This window comes from Papilio xuthus, unplaced genomic scaffold (assembly GCF_000836235.2).
Source record: "Papilio xuthus unplaced genomic scaffold, Pxut_1.1 DF828142.1, whole genome shotgun sequence".
NCBI classification, from domain to species: domain Eukaryota; kingdom Metazoa; phylum Arthropoda; class Insecta; order Lepidoptera; family Papilionidae; genus Papilio; species Papilio xuthus.
The window spans coordinates 2,418,726-2,436,600 of NW_013530507.1; the positions used below are offsets into that span (position 1 = coordinate 2,418,726).

A 17,875-nucleotide genomic window follows, 5' to 3' on the forward strand; every position below is an offset into this window, starting at 1 on the left:
TTTATTAGAAGTAAACTTACTTGTCGGACTTGCTTGTATTGCTCTTCGAAACTCCAGCCGGCAGCGCTTCCTTCCGACGATGAGGAAGAGGCCGAGCCTGCAGGCTGCGCGGGGGGCGGTGGTGCAGGGGCGAGGAAGGCCGGAGGCGCGTAGGGGAAGCCCCCCGTAGCACCCCCGCCTGCCAGCGCGAACACGCTGCTCGGCGCAGACAGTGGCGCCCCCTGCGCCAGCGACGCCAGCGATGATAAGTGCGGGTGGAGCGATGTCTTCAGAGATTCAAAGTCATCTCGGACCTAGGAAAATGAATATTAACAAATGATAGGAATGTACTAAGTTACACAATTTAAATTTAACGACCGAAAATTTCAGCATCTTCATTCTACCGTTTTCCCTACAGAGGGTCAAAAATAAAAAAATCGCACGTAATACAAAACATGACAGAATTAACAAAATTATACCTTAAGTTCCCTTTCAAGCGGTCGCGGCGAATTCCTTTGATGTTGATTGATTTGGTTGTTGATCGGCTGGTGATTGATGGCGTGGTTCATGCTGTGGTTCATCTGGTTCATCTGGTGTATCTGGTGAGGTTGGTGCAGTTGGTGCGGTTGGTGCGGCTGGTGGGGTTGATGGGGCTGGTGAGCTGGTGCATCCCGCCCCACGCCCTCGTCAGAACTCTCACACGACTGCTCCCCCGACGATTCACCTTCTGACCGTGCCGACTGCAAAGAAAAACAAAAGATTAGTTTAATGCCACTTAATTTAACTTAAAAGAACATACTTGCAGAAATCGATCCATCGACGAAAAGTGACGAAATTAAATCTCTCATGAAATTTGTTAAGAGATGCAACTATATATGTCAGGTAAGAAATAAATATATAGAACGATATTTAAAAAAAATATATGAATACAAAATTAATATAAATTCATAAATTTCGTGATACTAGCTTTCAAAACTTTTTAAAATAAATTTTTAATATGACAACTTCATAATATACGTCATTAAATCGCCATGTTTAAATTAAAATCTTATTGTCACTAGCACACAATAAAAATACACAAGTCAAATATAATTTAAAAACTCATAATGGAACAATTTTACATGTACACCTATGTGTTTTATTTCAAAGTATATACGAGATGCAGGTGCTCGTAGCGTGAAAAGCATCTACTGGAACCGACGAACTGACGAACCGACAATTACATATAAATGTCGCGAGGCGTCAGAACGCTACATAAAAAATTATGGCGGCGTCGTTACAATGTATTTGATTCTCTATATTTTTATCTTCTATACAGTTTTATTTTAGGATATAGGATATTTATAATCTGCAGTAAAATACAAAAAACAAAAGACGACATAAAATATTAGGGAAAAAAATGTTCCAGTTAAGTGCAGTTAAGTTTTCCAAAGATGTCATCATTACAGAATCATCATCAGCTCACTATACGTCCCCACCGAGAGGCTCGGAGCCTACCCAAGTTAAGGGTGATTAGGCCATAGTCAACCACAATGGCCAAGTGCGGGTTGGTTGACTTCACACATATCTTTGAATTTTTTAGATATGTGCAGGTTGCATCACGATGTTTTCCTTCACCGTAAGAACGTCGGATAAATGTACATATGTAAATCGGAAATCGAAAAACACATTGGTACATGGCGGGATTCGAACCCAGGACCTGCAGATTGCAAGTCAAGTGCTTGACCACTGAGCCACCGACGCTCCATTATACGAGTATGCCATACATTACAGAATCCTGTTTTTAATATACTATCTAGGATGTAATTATTAAAAATCCATCCTTTAAAATCTACATAGAGTTAGTAGTAAGCTCGATCAATAGTAATTTCAAATCATTATCCCCACATTCGCATTTGTCCAGGTTAAAATAATCGGTCCGTGGTCGCGTATCAGTAATCACATCGCCCCGGGATCTAATTCTTCAATTACAATCCTTATTTGCGTGCAACAGATACATAAACTTATGCTAAATATCCCCGGCAGATGGCAGTGTCTCCACAACTCGCCTCAGGGACTCATTACGGCTGAAAATGTCATCCCAATTCCAAAAATATATATGAATATCTATAATAAAAAAATGAAGAATAAACGATTAAGTACATCTTTAATACGTATTTTTATTACTTATAATGATTTTAATTAAATTAAAAATATTTACTTAATCAAGTGCAGTAAGCATCGATTATCCTTAATCAATACAATAAAATGGAATCGACATCACTATAAACTGAAGTCCTGCCTGTCGGTAACAACGTCAGTCGGAGTCGGCATTTTGCGCCGCCGCCGGCCCTCAATTACGACATTAAAATTATTATTTTATTTCCATTTTTATTTATTATTCGCATTATTATATTGTGTGGAGTTATTATCGGTGAAATGTTTCGTTCGGATAAACGTTCCGGGGCAGGAGACACGCAACCTCTTTTGATTCAACCGTTTTAGAGATCCACAAAAATTAAACGATTAAACTTCGTATCAACTTTTAAAAACTTATAAGAAAGCAAGAAATCCATTGTAGAAATTCTATCATCGAAGAGAGAAATGTGGTTTTTAAACTAGTAACTTAATCTTATCTCCAACAAATTAAACTGAGCCAAAGCTAAAGCAAATTTATTGGTTAAATATAATTTCAAGTGTTTGTAAATTCATTTCGATATACAGAACCCTTTTGTTTTATTCTGTCAATCTGTCCGATAATTCTTCAATTTAACTTTCTCAGGGTCCCATGCAGCTACTGGATTCCATTTATTATTTTTTTCTTTACATTTTCAAACAGATCACGATTTTATTAAGCAGTTCGATCAGTGCGGTTATTGTTACGATTACTTAAGATACTAAAAGATTCGATTTGATGTACAAGAAACAAGTGACATGTCTTTCTTATGTACTTTAGACTTTCCACTTTTGTGAGCATGGGTTCGAATCCCACTTCTGAACTTTTAGATATTATAAGTTACAATCATTTAGCGCGTATGGCGCTTTCGTTACAAAGTGTCAGAATGATTAGTGAGGGGACATAAACGTTGACATTTTAATAACGCTAGTGTTGCGCGAGTACACCGGCACATTATCGGTTTTTCTTCCTAACAATACCAAGTCAGACTTTGATGGAGTAATACTTTCGAAACTTACTTTAAATCCAACGCTTAACGGTTTTTCCATTTAATCCTATAGTAATTTACACATATGTTATTGAGTTATACAAGATCCAAATCTGAATACCACACAACTATAAGTAGGATAGCGTTAGTTAAACCCACGCTAATAGCAAAGCAAACAGTATAGAGACCGGCGTTGTGCGGACATCGCGCGTGATTTTATAATATAATATTAACTGTTAGTTATTTAGTGTAGCGATGAGAAGGTGCCGCTCGTAATCGACGAGTCAATAAAGATGACCTGAAATTTCGCAGCGCCCCCGCGACGCCGCGCTGTGCCGCGTGTTGTAATGTTTATTTTGCTCATACATATATCGTTAAAACGAATTATACAAAACTTATAAATGCTTTTATTTAAATACAAGCTGTTGGCCCGACTTCGTCCGGAGAAAACATAGTGTCCTATGTTTTCTTCCAGACTATATTCTACATTTCCAGTTCCGTTGAGCCGTTTTGGAGATAACTTCTAACAAACATATATCCAACATATTGCATGCTAAAGTAACGTATACTATGGTTTATGGCAGTTTAATATTCTTACAACTATAGAAAAGTGAGAAGTATTATAAACCAAAATGAAATATTATCATTGCTATCCAATTACGTAGCTACTGAATTACGATCTGAGGTTTGATTATCATTTCAAACAAATATTTGTTAAACTTGTGTTTATAATCGATTTCGCCGACTTAAGATAATTACAATGTAAATTCTTACTTGTATGAAAATTTACGAATGTTTTTGTAAAGGCAAACTGACTAAATTTATATCACAGTTCTCTAAAAATCGTCTTCTTCCAAAGAGTTGAAGCTTACATTTCCATGGAGTTTTAAAAAGTGAAGTAACAATTAAAAACGTGATAACATTCGATTCCTTGATGGTTACACTTTAAAACAATTTGAACATGAAAGTGAAAATCGTCCATCGGACGCCATTAAAGTGCCGACTCGCTTATGTTTTGGATAAACAAGGAGCGGCTTCGAAGACGTTCTCGGAATCCCGTAGATATAACTTGGGACACACCATTGATTAACGCCTTTAATAAATGCAGTCACAGGAAAATAAGCTTAAACACGTAACTGCTTAAGATGCATAATTGAATATACTAGAGTAACCTTGATATATCAATAAAAAATAGAGCAACTACAATAGGGGCAGTAATAGCTTAGTCGATAGTCTACCGATTTTCGAGATAAATAACGAACTCCAACAATATCAAGCTTGATGGTTCAACTGACTGCGATTATGAGCCTAAAAAATTGTGAATTGCAAATGTTTTACCTGTCCTTATTTCCTGATTTTGTTATCATTTAATCATGAATAAATCAGTAAATTTATTTTTATTTATATCGCCCGCTCGACGCTGATTTCGTGCCCACCATATCCGAGTTAGGTGTAAGATCGTTTGAGATTTTAAATATAAATACAAAGAAAGCTCGCAGGTGAAAACAGATCTCGATACATTGTAATATTTGTGATAGAAATCATAATCATATGTCCGCTAGCATCTTTTATGGAGCTAAAGCAAATAGAAACTTGTATTGAAAGATGTCGCTCCGGCGTGTGCGTGTGCGCACAGCAAATACGGACGGTGATAAAATATCGAACACTATGATGTTAATGCCGACGGACACGTCGCCGATATTGAACTATCGAAACGTGTTAATTACATGTCATTAAATATTCCGATCGCTTTATCCTCCTCTCACCTTACTGTTACATGTTACTTTAAAGAATTTGATCGGCTTAAATCTAAAAGGTTAAATCGGTGAGGCAATACGAGGTGATGCGAGACGAAATCGTGCGAATGTTCGCCCTTCGGTCCCTGGAACGTTTATTAGCGGGATCCGTCACGACGAGCTTTGTCCACGCATTAGCGGTGTTAGCGGCGAGACCCTGCTACCTGCATGTTTGTCTAGACCGTCCTACGTGTTTGACTAGATATCAACACGCTCGCATCTGACTGTATCCACGAGTTTATTGCGACACTCGCACCACGCCGCATGTGTGCAGCGCCGCCGACGCCGAAGGGAAATCTGCCGTGTTTGCGCAACATTCGAGGGAATCGATCGTATGCCGCTTGAGCAAATTCAACACACATACACCGAACCGTCCATTAAAATCTTAGCATATTCAATGATCAATAGTTCTGTGAATCGCCATTAACATTTACATCCTGCGGTATAGTTTTATTAGCGTGCTCTTAAACCGATCGTCATCGAATCGCGAAATAAAATGTAACAAAGGATCGGCCGGCAGAGGTCACTGCGGGGCATTGAGGGGTTGCGCGGGGAAAGTTAAGGGCCGCGGCGTGTCACAATGTTGCCATTAGCCGGGGTACCGTCCACATTAGCGGATGTGAAACAACCGCCAATAACCCTGCGCACGCATCGAGACCTCGGCCACGCAACAGGTTCTCGTCTCGGCAAACAATCCGTGTTTACATTACGATCCTGGGGCTTCATTTAATAATTCTCGGGAACTAAAAGCCTTTGAACATTTCATCAGATGACCCTAGCTGTTTGCACACACTCCTGCCTCGAGATGCTAATGTGGACACAAGGACCTGTATCGCCGATCGGACGCCGATGCTTTTATTGTTAGCCATTCCAATAGCGGCTCGCCTATGCTTCAATGTTATCCTTTGCTATTCGATCTTCGATCCTACCTGTGCTAACATAACATGCGACTGCTTTTTATACAAATTTCATTTTTCAATTCCTACTATATTCAATATTACGATGCTAGTCGAAAACAAAGAAGTCGCCGATAACATTTTAAAGTGTCAACACAATATGTGGGCATGCGAGGAAGCTATACTTTGAAATAAGGCAAGTATTTGAGCAAAACAAAAGGTGATAAGGCGAGGTAAACAACCTGACCTATTCACGCTGTCGGCGAGGTGTCGCGCGCGCATGCCGCGCATATCGTGCGCACGGCATTGCGCTCTCAAACATTGCTCATTCACGATTACTTACAAATCTTACTTATATTATAATGCAAAAGTTTACATAGATGGATCTCCAGAACGGCTTACCAGATCTAGATTAATTTTGGCATAGATGTAGAACATAATCTGGATATATGTTCTATATAGGGTACTAATTATGTTTTTTTTTCCTGTTCGGACGGAGTCGCGGGCCACAGAGAGTATTGTGTAAAATTATTTAGTGGTTGTAATTAATGCAATGATAAAATGTTATATATTAATTAAGAACAATCGAACATTAGAAACTCAATAGATGTTCACATTCGTTCAGCTGATTTCTAATGGATGTCCCTCACAAAAATGCCGTCATGTTATATTTGAAATCGTTTAGCCGTTTAATTTTATTCAAAATACCGCAACAGCGGTAAGTAAAAAGAGATCGTGTCGCGTATTGTGATGATAATTATTTTCAAAAACAAAAACTAGAAAGCGGGCGTACAGAGATCTGTCTATCTGTTAATTATTGTCACCAAAATGGCGGCCGTTATTGTGAATGAGTCAAAATGGCGGAGTGACAAATCGTCGGGTTTAGCGTACGTTCCGTTTGATTGACGCGTGCCAGATTCCGCGGCAATTTACCTTTATACACATATTTATTTACGCGTAGAAAGCTCAAATAAAGACGAGTTCCGCAAAAGTTACGATCGAAATAATGAATTAACAGCAAAGAAGACTACACAAGATGAAACATTGGGAGATAATTGTTGTGTATGGTGAGAAGATTTGAGAGTTTGCTGTCGATTAGTGGTTGAAGATATTTGTGATCGGAAAATATCGATATCGTCGAGACAATTTTGAAACGTAGCGAGGCGACACGACTAAATATTGACATTTCTCACGAGCGACGCCGGCGGACGCGGCTCGTGCTGTAACACACCTTGTAGCTATTCCACTGACCTTATACCTTCCGCTTTCCACACAAATAGGTAATAATCAATCGTTTTATTGCCAGCGCCTTCGTAGAGTCATACCTATGAATGAAATTTCGAAGAATCCAAGAGTTACCAAGTTTACTGACAAATACTAATATGTATATGGATTTCTATTTGTATACATATTGATACGTATTTGTTACTTTGAACTTCACATATACAAAAATGTACTTTACACCAGAAAAATGTATCTGCGTCATCATATTTCTGACACTTTGTATAAATTTCTCAAATGCAATTCTTTTTTATTGACATTACTCAGTTTTGGCTTAAAACTGTAAATATCCATCATTGGATAAATGCCTTTGTGATACATTCTTATTTAACTTGACTCATTCAAAGAGGTAAAGAGATTCATCGGAATTTGATCAAATGTTTGTTTACCTAAGGTTGGAACAAATGCATTGTTTATAAATTATGGATCGTGATACTGTATTTTAAGCTTATATTTATTTTAAACATGTCTTTAATACTATCTTAGTAATATTGTTTATGCGAATGTTTCGATAGATGGATGGATGGAAGGTTGAACGTTTGTAATGAAGATATCTCCAGATCGGCTCCATGGATCTCGTTAAAATTTGGCATAGATATACAACATAGTTTAGAAAAACACATAGGTTATTAATTAAGTTTTTTTTTTAATTTCCCGCGGACGGAATCGAGGGCGACAGTTAGTACTTTTATTTAAAATCACTAACTAATTTTCTTTCCATACAACAATAAGGTACGTTTTATGGAACCCTACTAAACTCGCTAATATGTTGTTTAGAATGATAATCTTTGCGCGTCAAACGGACGTCGTTTTCTCAGTATTTGTACAAAAGATGGCCGACTTATGTCATTTCCTTTGTGAAAAGCTTCGACTGCGCAAGTACCGATCCAGACATAACCACATCGTTTAAAACGAGTGAGAGGCATTTCGCAATGATATTAAATAAAATTAACTTTGACAGCTATTAGAAAATAAGACGTTAAGTATCTTAGACCAAGGTTTATATGAAAGAGTTACTACAAAACTTTTTTGAGTTCAATGACAAAGATATCTAACTTTCTCAGAAGTCATTCTTTCTCATACTTTTTTAAAATTAAATTATATCAAAAAACAAGAAATACGAATAGGCGACATGTTTAGTTTGTCTCGTCTTAAAAGTGTCAATCTCGAATAATATCAAAATGCAATTATCATCTGTGGTAATATAGAATATGCATTATCTGTTTACATTGTTGTTGATTCCGTAAAAGACAATGGCGCGCGTGACGATTGCAAACCGTATCGTTAAACGGAGTTTAAACCGCGTTTAATTACCGAAGGCTTGCGGCCGTCATAAAGTCTGAGCAGGAAACTAACTCCCGACCGCAGATAGGTTAAAAGCAACGGCTACACTTTGTAGCTATAATACCTCTATCTTAATACATTTAAATACCACGTGCCCTTTACAAGGCAAAGTCTGCGCTTTCTATCAGTTTTATTTTTTTTAATCTTCAATTAAACACAAGCACAACTGTATATCTTACGCTTTAAAAAGCTAAACAGTTCTTAATTTAAAAATCACTCAAAATTAAGCATTATACTACTAAAAATACAGATTATCAATGAAATTTTACATTGACCACTACTATCAAAAAATATACGCATTTTTCTCTCGCGATCACAAAATATCTATATCAATAAGTGGAATCATAAATTATAATGTCAAACGTTATAAATAGTACGGTAAGAGGCAGGACATTCAATTACACGTTCACATAAATCAAAACGCGTATCCGATCGAGATCGCTCCGTTTCAATCAAAATGACCGTGAGCCGAGCACTAACAGTGGGCCACTAGTTTCACACGAGGGCGTAATAGTGAGACAGAGTAATAGACAATACAGTACTGCTATATTAGCCGCGATCCGAGCTTGCATACTTTTATAAAAAAAAAGGAAGTAGAAGTACATTTGGCGGAGGAAGACACGTATTTGAAAGTTATCCTTTTACTGTAAATTCTCCTTCCTATCCATAAAAGGTAGACAACCACGATTTCAGAAGTAAAAAATACACGTAACACTAAGATAATACAGAACTGCTTTGAAAGTAAATGCGGCACTCGATAAGAGGTGTCCTTCAGTGCCGATTTAGTATAAGATACTGAAACTAAGAAACTCGCTTTAAGTTCAAGAATCTTTTCCTAGTGCGGTAAATATGCATTTAAATAGCAGTACTGCACTGTCCATTACTCTACTTTACTATTCTGCCCTCGTGTAAACAACATGTCTCATATCAGACGTCCTCACTCATTAATTAAATTCCGATATCCTTACTGATCGAATAAATTATAAGAGATGTGATTCGATTTTCAAAAGAAGACAGACATAACCTCAGTTACATTGCTTAAGCTTTTTGCACAATTAACGGGAAAGGTTTTTTTGAGGCTTTATAACTGTGTATCTGTTTCATTGTGTGGTCCTCTAGCGTAAACGGATTGACCGATTTAAATATTGAGAAGTAATTTATTCTTTTATGATATGTCCATTCATTTTCTCTCCATTGTTTTTGGTAAATATATGTGAAACATAAATGCATTCCAATTTACATATTAATAGCTGACTTCTTATTGACAATCATTACAGTAAGAAATAACAGATAAAATTGACACGATATAAACTAAAAGGAACAAGACGAAAAATAAAAAAATAAAAAAATCTGAAAAAACATTTGAAAATCGAACTGGTCTAACGATTCGAATAATTCGATTTTGTAATGTTTACTTCGAAAACGGAGGTAATTCCATTTACGTAACATTTACAAAGGACACTCGGGCGTAACAAAAAAGACCATAGAGGTTCCTGACTTTTTTTTAAAAAGCTCCAAAAGTCTCGCCCATCAAAACAAACATTTAAAAATCAATACGAACCCTTTCCGATAGCGTTCAAATAACGTCGCCTTGATTTAAATAAAACAAATCAACAAAGACCTGTTTGAAATATTAAGGAATAGTGGCTAATCGAACGCGTCCGATCTGTCAAACGACATTGTGCTTTGATAGTGTATGGAATAATACATCAGTTTTGTTGATGCGATTGGGTCGATGGTCGATGAGATCTGCCCTTTTTGTACATTATCTCTGTATCGATACAAATCGATATTACATCTGCGATAGTTCAATATCGATTCATGAATAAGATCGATGTAACCTTTTTTTATTGTATAATATATTAATGTAACAGGCATATTTTGTCATATCATAAGGTAACTTACGACATAAATACATATTTATTTGCCTTTTAGGTATAGATAATAAAAATAAAATGATTCGTATTAATTTTTTTTAAAACTACGAAAAATCGTTTGAATAAAGTTGTCAATTCCATTCCAGATAGACTTTTGAATCATGAAGGAAACTTATATTACTAAACTTGAATATACTTTTTAAATTAGATAATGTTATAATAACATCAATTCGATTGTAAAGATTATAAAAAAATTACAAGTATTTAAACAACACTTAACCATTGACTGGTCACACTTTCACAAGGTCTGGAGCTGGCGACGTCGCACCCCGCTGCGCAGGCGCATCCGATTTACAAACAATACACGACAAAACCACACGCATTCGCCTTTTATTAATCCCATCTTCCTAATATGCTTTTAAGAACTTTCGACATGCCATAAAAACTTGACTATTTTGTTCCTTTACATAATGTAAAAACTTTCAAGGTCATAAGAAATTACATCATCGTAATATCGAATACGTCGAATAATCATAATCGAAATATGTCATAATAATCTTAAATATGCCATATTACATTCTTTATAAGACAAAAGTAATTTAATACGCCAAAGGTAAATAATACTGTCCATTTTACGTTATAATTTTTGGTCCTTCGATGTAACAAAATTAACATTTATAAATAACCTCTCTTCCATACTATATGAATATGTGGGGTATTGATGAATTTATTGCTTGTTCCAATCAGATAATACAAAATAACATTGTTATTAATGATTAATATCCAATAGAATGACATGAAAGTAAGATCGTGCTTTAAAAATACCACACTGGCATACTTGAAATAATTGATAAATCAATGCAGTTCTCAACGCAAGGGGTACTAAATCAAAAATTGTAAACTGGCGCCCATCGCGATGTTTTGACGTAGAGAAACGCGCTCGATATTAAACCGTTCCCGCTAGATGGCGCGATAACTAGCTGTCAAACTGATCTGTCATTAGCTTATTAATGGCCGCCGGTCAGTGCATTAAAGGCAGATCATAGCCCTGAGTGGTGCGTTTTTGTTTTGTTTAGTTATTAAGCCAGAAGAACTATTAATAATGTATTGTAATAATTGCTTTCATGTTTACATCACACGTACTGCGTAGAGTATGAAGCAATAATATAGAAATTACATAGCAGATTTTACAAGCATAAATACTTGGCATTCTTGAATAGGTTAAAGCCATAAAATAAAAGCAAGACGGAAAAAACATAAAATATTGTAATTAAAGGGTTTTAAATCGATTAGATTAATTAAAGCTAAGTTATTGAGAAAATTATTTTAATTAAGACAGCTATTGTTTATATTGAAAAGACAATTAAAAATGCGCATAATTAATTGTTATTTTTAATAAACGTTTTTAATTAAATTAAGAATGGATTTAAGCTCAAAGGAAACAAAAGAGATATCTTATGAGCTAATCTACATTTATATCATTTCTACGTTTACTACAATCAAAGATAACCTGTAAATCAAAATATCTGTACTTAATAAAATTTATTTAATCTATAATTTACAGTATATTTCTTAACCATAAAGTTTATTGTTCTAAAAGTTTCCGAAATTCTTTTTCGACATTTATTTCTGTACAAATTATGTGCTACTAATTAATGTTTAAATAAATTATCTACTTTAGACACATAAAGTGTGATAATTACTACATAAAAAAAAGCATACGGGTGTTTTGATATGCCTTTATATTCAACATTTAAACATCGTCGGCGATTGAACGATATTTTATCAACACGTTGTTGTATAACATTTAAAATTTTTGATCATAAAGAAACGGACTAGACAAGCAAAGAGCTGACGTACTAATTAATTTTTTTCTGGGTTTAGGTAAAGATGACAATAATAATTGCTGTGTTTTTATTCGACAGAAGAGAATGTGACAGATCCTGTCACTTAAAAGTCAAAGGAAATATTAAACAAAAAGTGCCTAATTAGACGTCTGCCTACAACACGGGATACGTAATATCCCTTGCATCAATATTTCACGCGGCACAATGGATCTCCCACGCAACGTCTGGCTTCTCGCATATCCCATTTGCAATTTTTAATAAACATATGTACCGAGAATCCGTAGTAGCGTATAATTTGATATGAGTAATGCAAAAAAATATATTTCATTTTAATTGAACGCCCAAATTGTTAACAGATTAACGTCAAATACTGTTCATATCACCCATTTCGGTATTTAACTATTTGCAGTTATTTTGTAAAAAAAAAGTTCGACAAAATGACTAAAATCGTATTTTAAGAATGGTTAATGTTTTATAGTTATGCGAGAAAAAATGTTTTACCGAAAATATTTTGTAATTTTCGAGTTACATATTAAATTTAAAAATACTGTTAAAAAAATTACAATTCATAAGTAAAACATAATTTATAAGCAACATTCGCAAAATTCCAAACCGATTAAGAACACGCGGTCGTATGTCAATCAATTTCTCTTTAAATACAAAGGTATCTTGCTCTGTCCATACCAAAACAAAACAAAGCTGCATTAACACTTTCGCTATTGCATATTAAAAAAGCTTCGCCTAATTTAAACAAACCACTTTATGTAAAAACGGTATCAATCAAAATTATACCTTAACTTGAATGAATTAAGGATAAAAATTAATTTGAAAGGATCAAACTTACAACGTTTTGAATGTAAGGTGATGGGCAATCGGACCACACACGGTCGGCTTGTCGATTCGGCACATCACTTAGTATAGGTATAACCCTACTTTCCAGGTAAATCAAGTAGCTTTTGAATATGTCAATAAGCTGATGACAATTTAGACTTGCTTATTAAATAAATATACTCATTTAAAAATAATTAAGTTGCCAAAAAGCTATTAAATTTAAAATCTTTCTGCCACACTAAAAGTCGTTCTGTAGCCACTAAGGAAGACTCTTAGAATGGAAGTCACTTACCTAGAGTTATCTTCATTAAGCGACTATTTAATTAAAGATCAAACTTCTCCAAGTTTAGAATTAAACACAATTTTTAACCGGTGAAAATGTATCATTACCTTATATGAGGTTAAAATATTTTGCATAAATTCGACAATTGATATCACAGTGGCCTGTTATTTTATGTTTTAACATGTTGGTATTACTGATTAGATACAAATGAGGAACGTCAATAGATTTATTTATGAAAAACCAGCGTGACTCACGGACTTAACGCAAAAAAATAACACCATGTAGATATCTACGGACTACAATATAGATACGCTGATCATAATATGGATGTTTTTTACGTAGAAAAAAACAATAATCTGGTAGAAAGAGACTTGGATGTGTTTTTATTAATATATCAATACTATAAAAACCTATATAATATACAAAAAGAAACTGCATAACTGTAAGTCACCACTACCAGCACACCGCAATAAAGATGCAATCCTTTTTTTTTTAAAGAGAAGGTGCGAGATTGAGTGAACAATTGTCTGTTTTAATGAATAAAAATCGGTTTACAAAAATCAACTTGTTGCCTGTAAGCTATTTGATGAATCGAGTCGACAGTGAGTGGGTGACAACTGACAATCGTAGCGGTAGCAAGACTTCGAATAAGTCCTGCAATATTTGCATTTTTATTACATCTTTACCATCCCAATGGATATCGTATTACATATGTGCATTTAAAAATTAAAAGGGTAAATTACTTTATAAAATAGGTAATTACTCTTACTAATGTTATAAATGCAAAAGTTTAAATGAATGGATGTATGTTTCAAGGTGTCTACGGAACGGAACAACGGATCTTAATGAAATTTTGCACCGATGTAGAACATAGTCTGGAAGAACACATAGGATACTTATAGTTTTTTTTAATCCCACGCGGACGCTGTGGCGAGCGACAGCTACTTCAACATATAAATTACAGGTTACATCAACAGTTGTGCTATGCAAAAAGTTCTAGAATGTCGAATATAAAACCAATAACATGGACCGGCAATTCAGTTGAGTATGTCTAATTATTAGACAAAAACTTTTAGGATTGTTATCTACAAAGGAAAAATATATATGTCATTAGTTAGTGCCAAAGTTTAATTCATAATTTCTTATAATCACGCTAGTACTAACTCTTGTCATATTTATCTATTATATGTAAACAAGAAAAAAGATAAGATACCTAAAACGACATGAATGAATTGTATGTTATTATGTAATCTATAGATAATCAACTTTTAAACGTTAAGTAAGCGTTATGTACTTGAATTACAGTTTTAACAAGCAAAACTTGATAATAAAAATTACAAATATGAAAATAATGTCGTACATGTAATCCTAATACTAAAGTTACGAATGTTTGTTTGTTACGATTTTATATATAAGTAGCATAACGCATTATCAATAAAATATATATGTATTTCCATCTATTTTACAATGTAAGTTTTAAAGACAAATCTTTGATACTGGCACATTTCGAGGAGGCAATAACACCTGAGTGGCTCTCCTGTTTAGTTGCACAGAATATATAACAAAAAAATATCGGACCTTTAAAAAATATACACGATTTTAAGGTCATCAACGTTAGTAAATCCGCATGTAAAAACTATAAATAAATTAAACAAATATAAATCGTAGACAAAGTAGCAAGGCAGCCGCGCGACAGGAAGAGGCGGGCCGCTGCAGCGACACTTCGACGAATCCTGCCTCGAGCCCCTGCTTATTTTGTAATCTTTTCTGTACTATAAAACCATTTTAGATTTAACATTAAATTTTTAGATTAACAATCAATGCAAATAGGTTTCATCACGGACTAAAATTAGGGCAACATAACATTCAACTGGCTTTTTGACAGTTAAAAAAATGTTATTTTCATTTTTTACAAAAGATTTTTTAAAGATGTGTTTCGGTAAAGAAACAACACGGTAATGACCAGTTGAATAGAAAATAATGAGTATCATAAAAGTATTGACTTCATAAAACATACTAAATACTGATAAAGGGATTTTCTATATAAACAATATCTAATATCGATTAATTCTCAATACTAAATTTAATTATTTTTGCCATTTAAAGTATAGGTGAATTAGTTAATTTCAATCCAAACAAAGAGCGAAGCTAACTTGACCGAATCAACAAGCTACTGTATTACTGGACCACACTGGAGTTAAGAAAAGGCAATTATGTGACAACATTAAGTCCCAAGTGAAGTTGAGAGGGCAAACACGACGCGGGGGCGGGTATCCATGGACGTAACACGGTGGCTAGACCCTCTGAGAGATACTTCAAATTACGATATGGGAGGCCGATTTCGAAACTATATTTTACAATGTCCGATTACAATCCAAATCATTAAAGGATCGTGAACTATTTTTTGTATCCAATTTTGGTTAATTTTTTATTTTTTTGCTTTAAATTTTGTAATCGCAAAACCTGATCATTGCTTAAGATGGATCTATTTATGTGCTTCTACTACTACTAATTATAATATTGTAAATTCAAAAGATCGAAAACATTAAGTGAGGGCGTATTCATTTAACAACATGTAAATTGTAACGTTAACAAAAACTATATAGCGTGATAGAATTAACATAATTGAATCCATAAACCTTTAATGCAGACGCACGCATTAACAAATAGAAGATCGGGGCCCACTAGACCACCAGTGGTAGTCACAAAGTCATTGACTATGAAAAAATGCACGTCATTTTAGGCTTGTCCACAGAGACGATTCACATGAACATCTAAGGAATCAAAAATATAATCAAATCTTAATCCTAACAAGATATTATACTTGGAAAAATAACTCTGTCTGTCTGTATAATTTATTTCAGACTTAATTTTCTTTACATATAGAGAATTGTTATATTTTAAAATATTTTTTCCGACAGCGAAATCTCAAAATTATCGCTTCGATATAAAGATTCGTTACAAATGTCACATTAAATATCGTCCATGTAAGAGCAAATATACCGTTATAAGAAATTTGAAGCAATACGTTAATATACGCTAATAATACGAATACATGTGAATTTCCGTCTGTGAACATTCCAGATCAACGACCATACAAATTAGTACAAGTATTTATGTAAATTAAATTATGTATATCAAATTCTTACAAAAACCTTTTCGAAAAAATAATAAAAAAGTGCACATTGAAAAAAGCAAGGAAGTAGTAATCCGAAATTGTATTCTTTAATTAATTTACAGATTATATTAGCAGTGGCTGAATATGATGATGATGAATAAAATTTTACAAAACCTGTTTAAGTCATTTATTTGTTGGTAAAAAGTGAATAATACCCAAACATCATTTTTTTATTTCAGACATGTATCATCTTTATATTGTTAGCTTAGTTTACGCATGCGATGTGCGCAAAGTTTACGTAACTCAAAGATAAACAAAATCTTGCTGCATTATAAAGCTACTGAATCTAATCATATTGTATTTATTGAGGCCAGATAAGCAATTTTATATTCCTATTTGTCAACAACTATGAGATTACGAGCAACAAAAAGTATTAAATTAGCAATTCTACTCAGTTGTGCAATTCTAAACAACGATATTTAGCCTTTTTAGATAGATTTTAGGTTATCGAATTAACTTTCTTGTTGAAGCGTTTTACTTTAGTTTCATTTGAGAAACTTTTATTAAATTTGTACATTTCCCTTGAAGATGATAAAATGAACACATCATAGTGATTCTATATATGTAATCTGTATGCTGAAACTTTTACGTTATCAAAGAGTAATTCTAACCACGGTAACTCGAACAAAAAGCGAGTCGGTCACAGGAAAGCTCGCTAAACGACTTGTTTTAATGCCCCATTCGCACTTCTATAGAGCGCTCCGTCGCGTCGCCGAGAAAATACCTCGGTTCAAGCGTGAATCGATACTTATTTGCATACGCTATAAAAGAGGCCAGTCGACAACATGCATGATATATTAAAATCACGTCGTCCGGAACAATTAACTGAAACGAGTGAGCGATCCAAATAATAAAAAGTGCCTTTGTCATTACAAACAGTTGAGAGACGTATTCTAAGAAATACTATAACGTTAAGAATAATAAGTGTGTAATGTCGATGAATCGGTTTTCAGACGGCCGGAGTGCTGGAGTGTCGAAGCCAATGGGGCGCGCGCGCAAATCTCCAATATGGCGGATATTATAATTGTTGCGTTCGCGCGCGTTAATATTGTGTGCCAACTCTGGCTTCATGTTCACTTTTAACGAGCCCACTTACACACATTTCATTTTTTTGACAACAATCTTTTGAAATAAAATCCTGCATTACGAATTAGCTCTCATTAATGATTAAGGACTTAAATCATTGTTTAGGTAATTTTAAACGTTATTATATTAAGACTCAAATTCTTCATGATATCCGAGAGATATTTAGCAAATATCTTTGTAGTTTTAATATACAAAATATTATATTAAAAACAACTTCAAGTAAATATGCAATATAATAATAAAGTATTAAAAACAACCTTGGTCATTGTTGTTTAAAGTATAAAATATTGTTAATTGGTTAATTTTCTCACTTGTCAATCATCATAGCGTACAG

At 34.4% G+C, this 17,875-nt stretch overlaps 1 protein-coding gene across 1 annotated transcript in view; it reads right to left on the reverse strand.

Moving 5' to 3' along the window:
* retn (retained) overlaps positions 1–17,875 on the reverse strand; it is a 99,675-nt gene that overhangs the window by 63,293 nt on the left and 18,507 nt on the right. Inside the window, exons 2-3 of the mRNA XM_013307038.1 lie at positions 459–719; positions 21–293 (exon numbers count right to left, since the gene is read on the reverse strand). Of these exons, the coding sequence (XP_013162492.1) occupies positions 21–293; positions 459–719 (534 nt within the window). The remainder of the gene's footprint in view (positions 1–20; positions 294–458; positions 720–17,875) is intronic.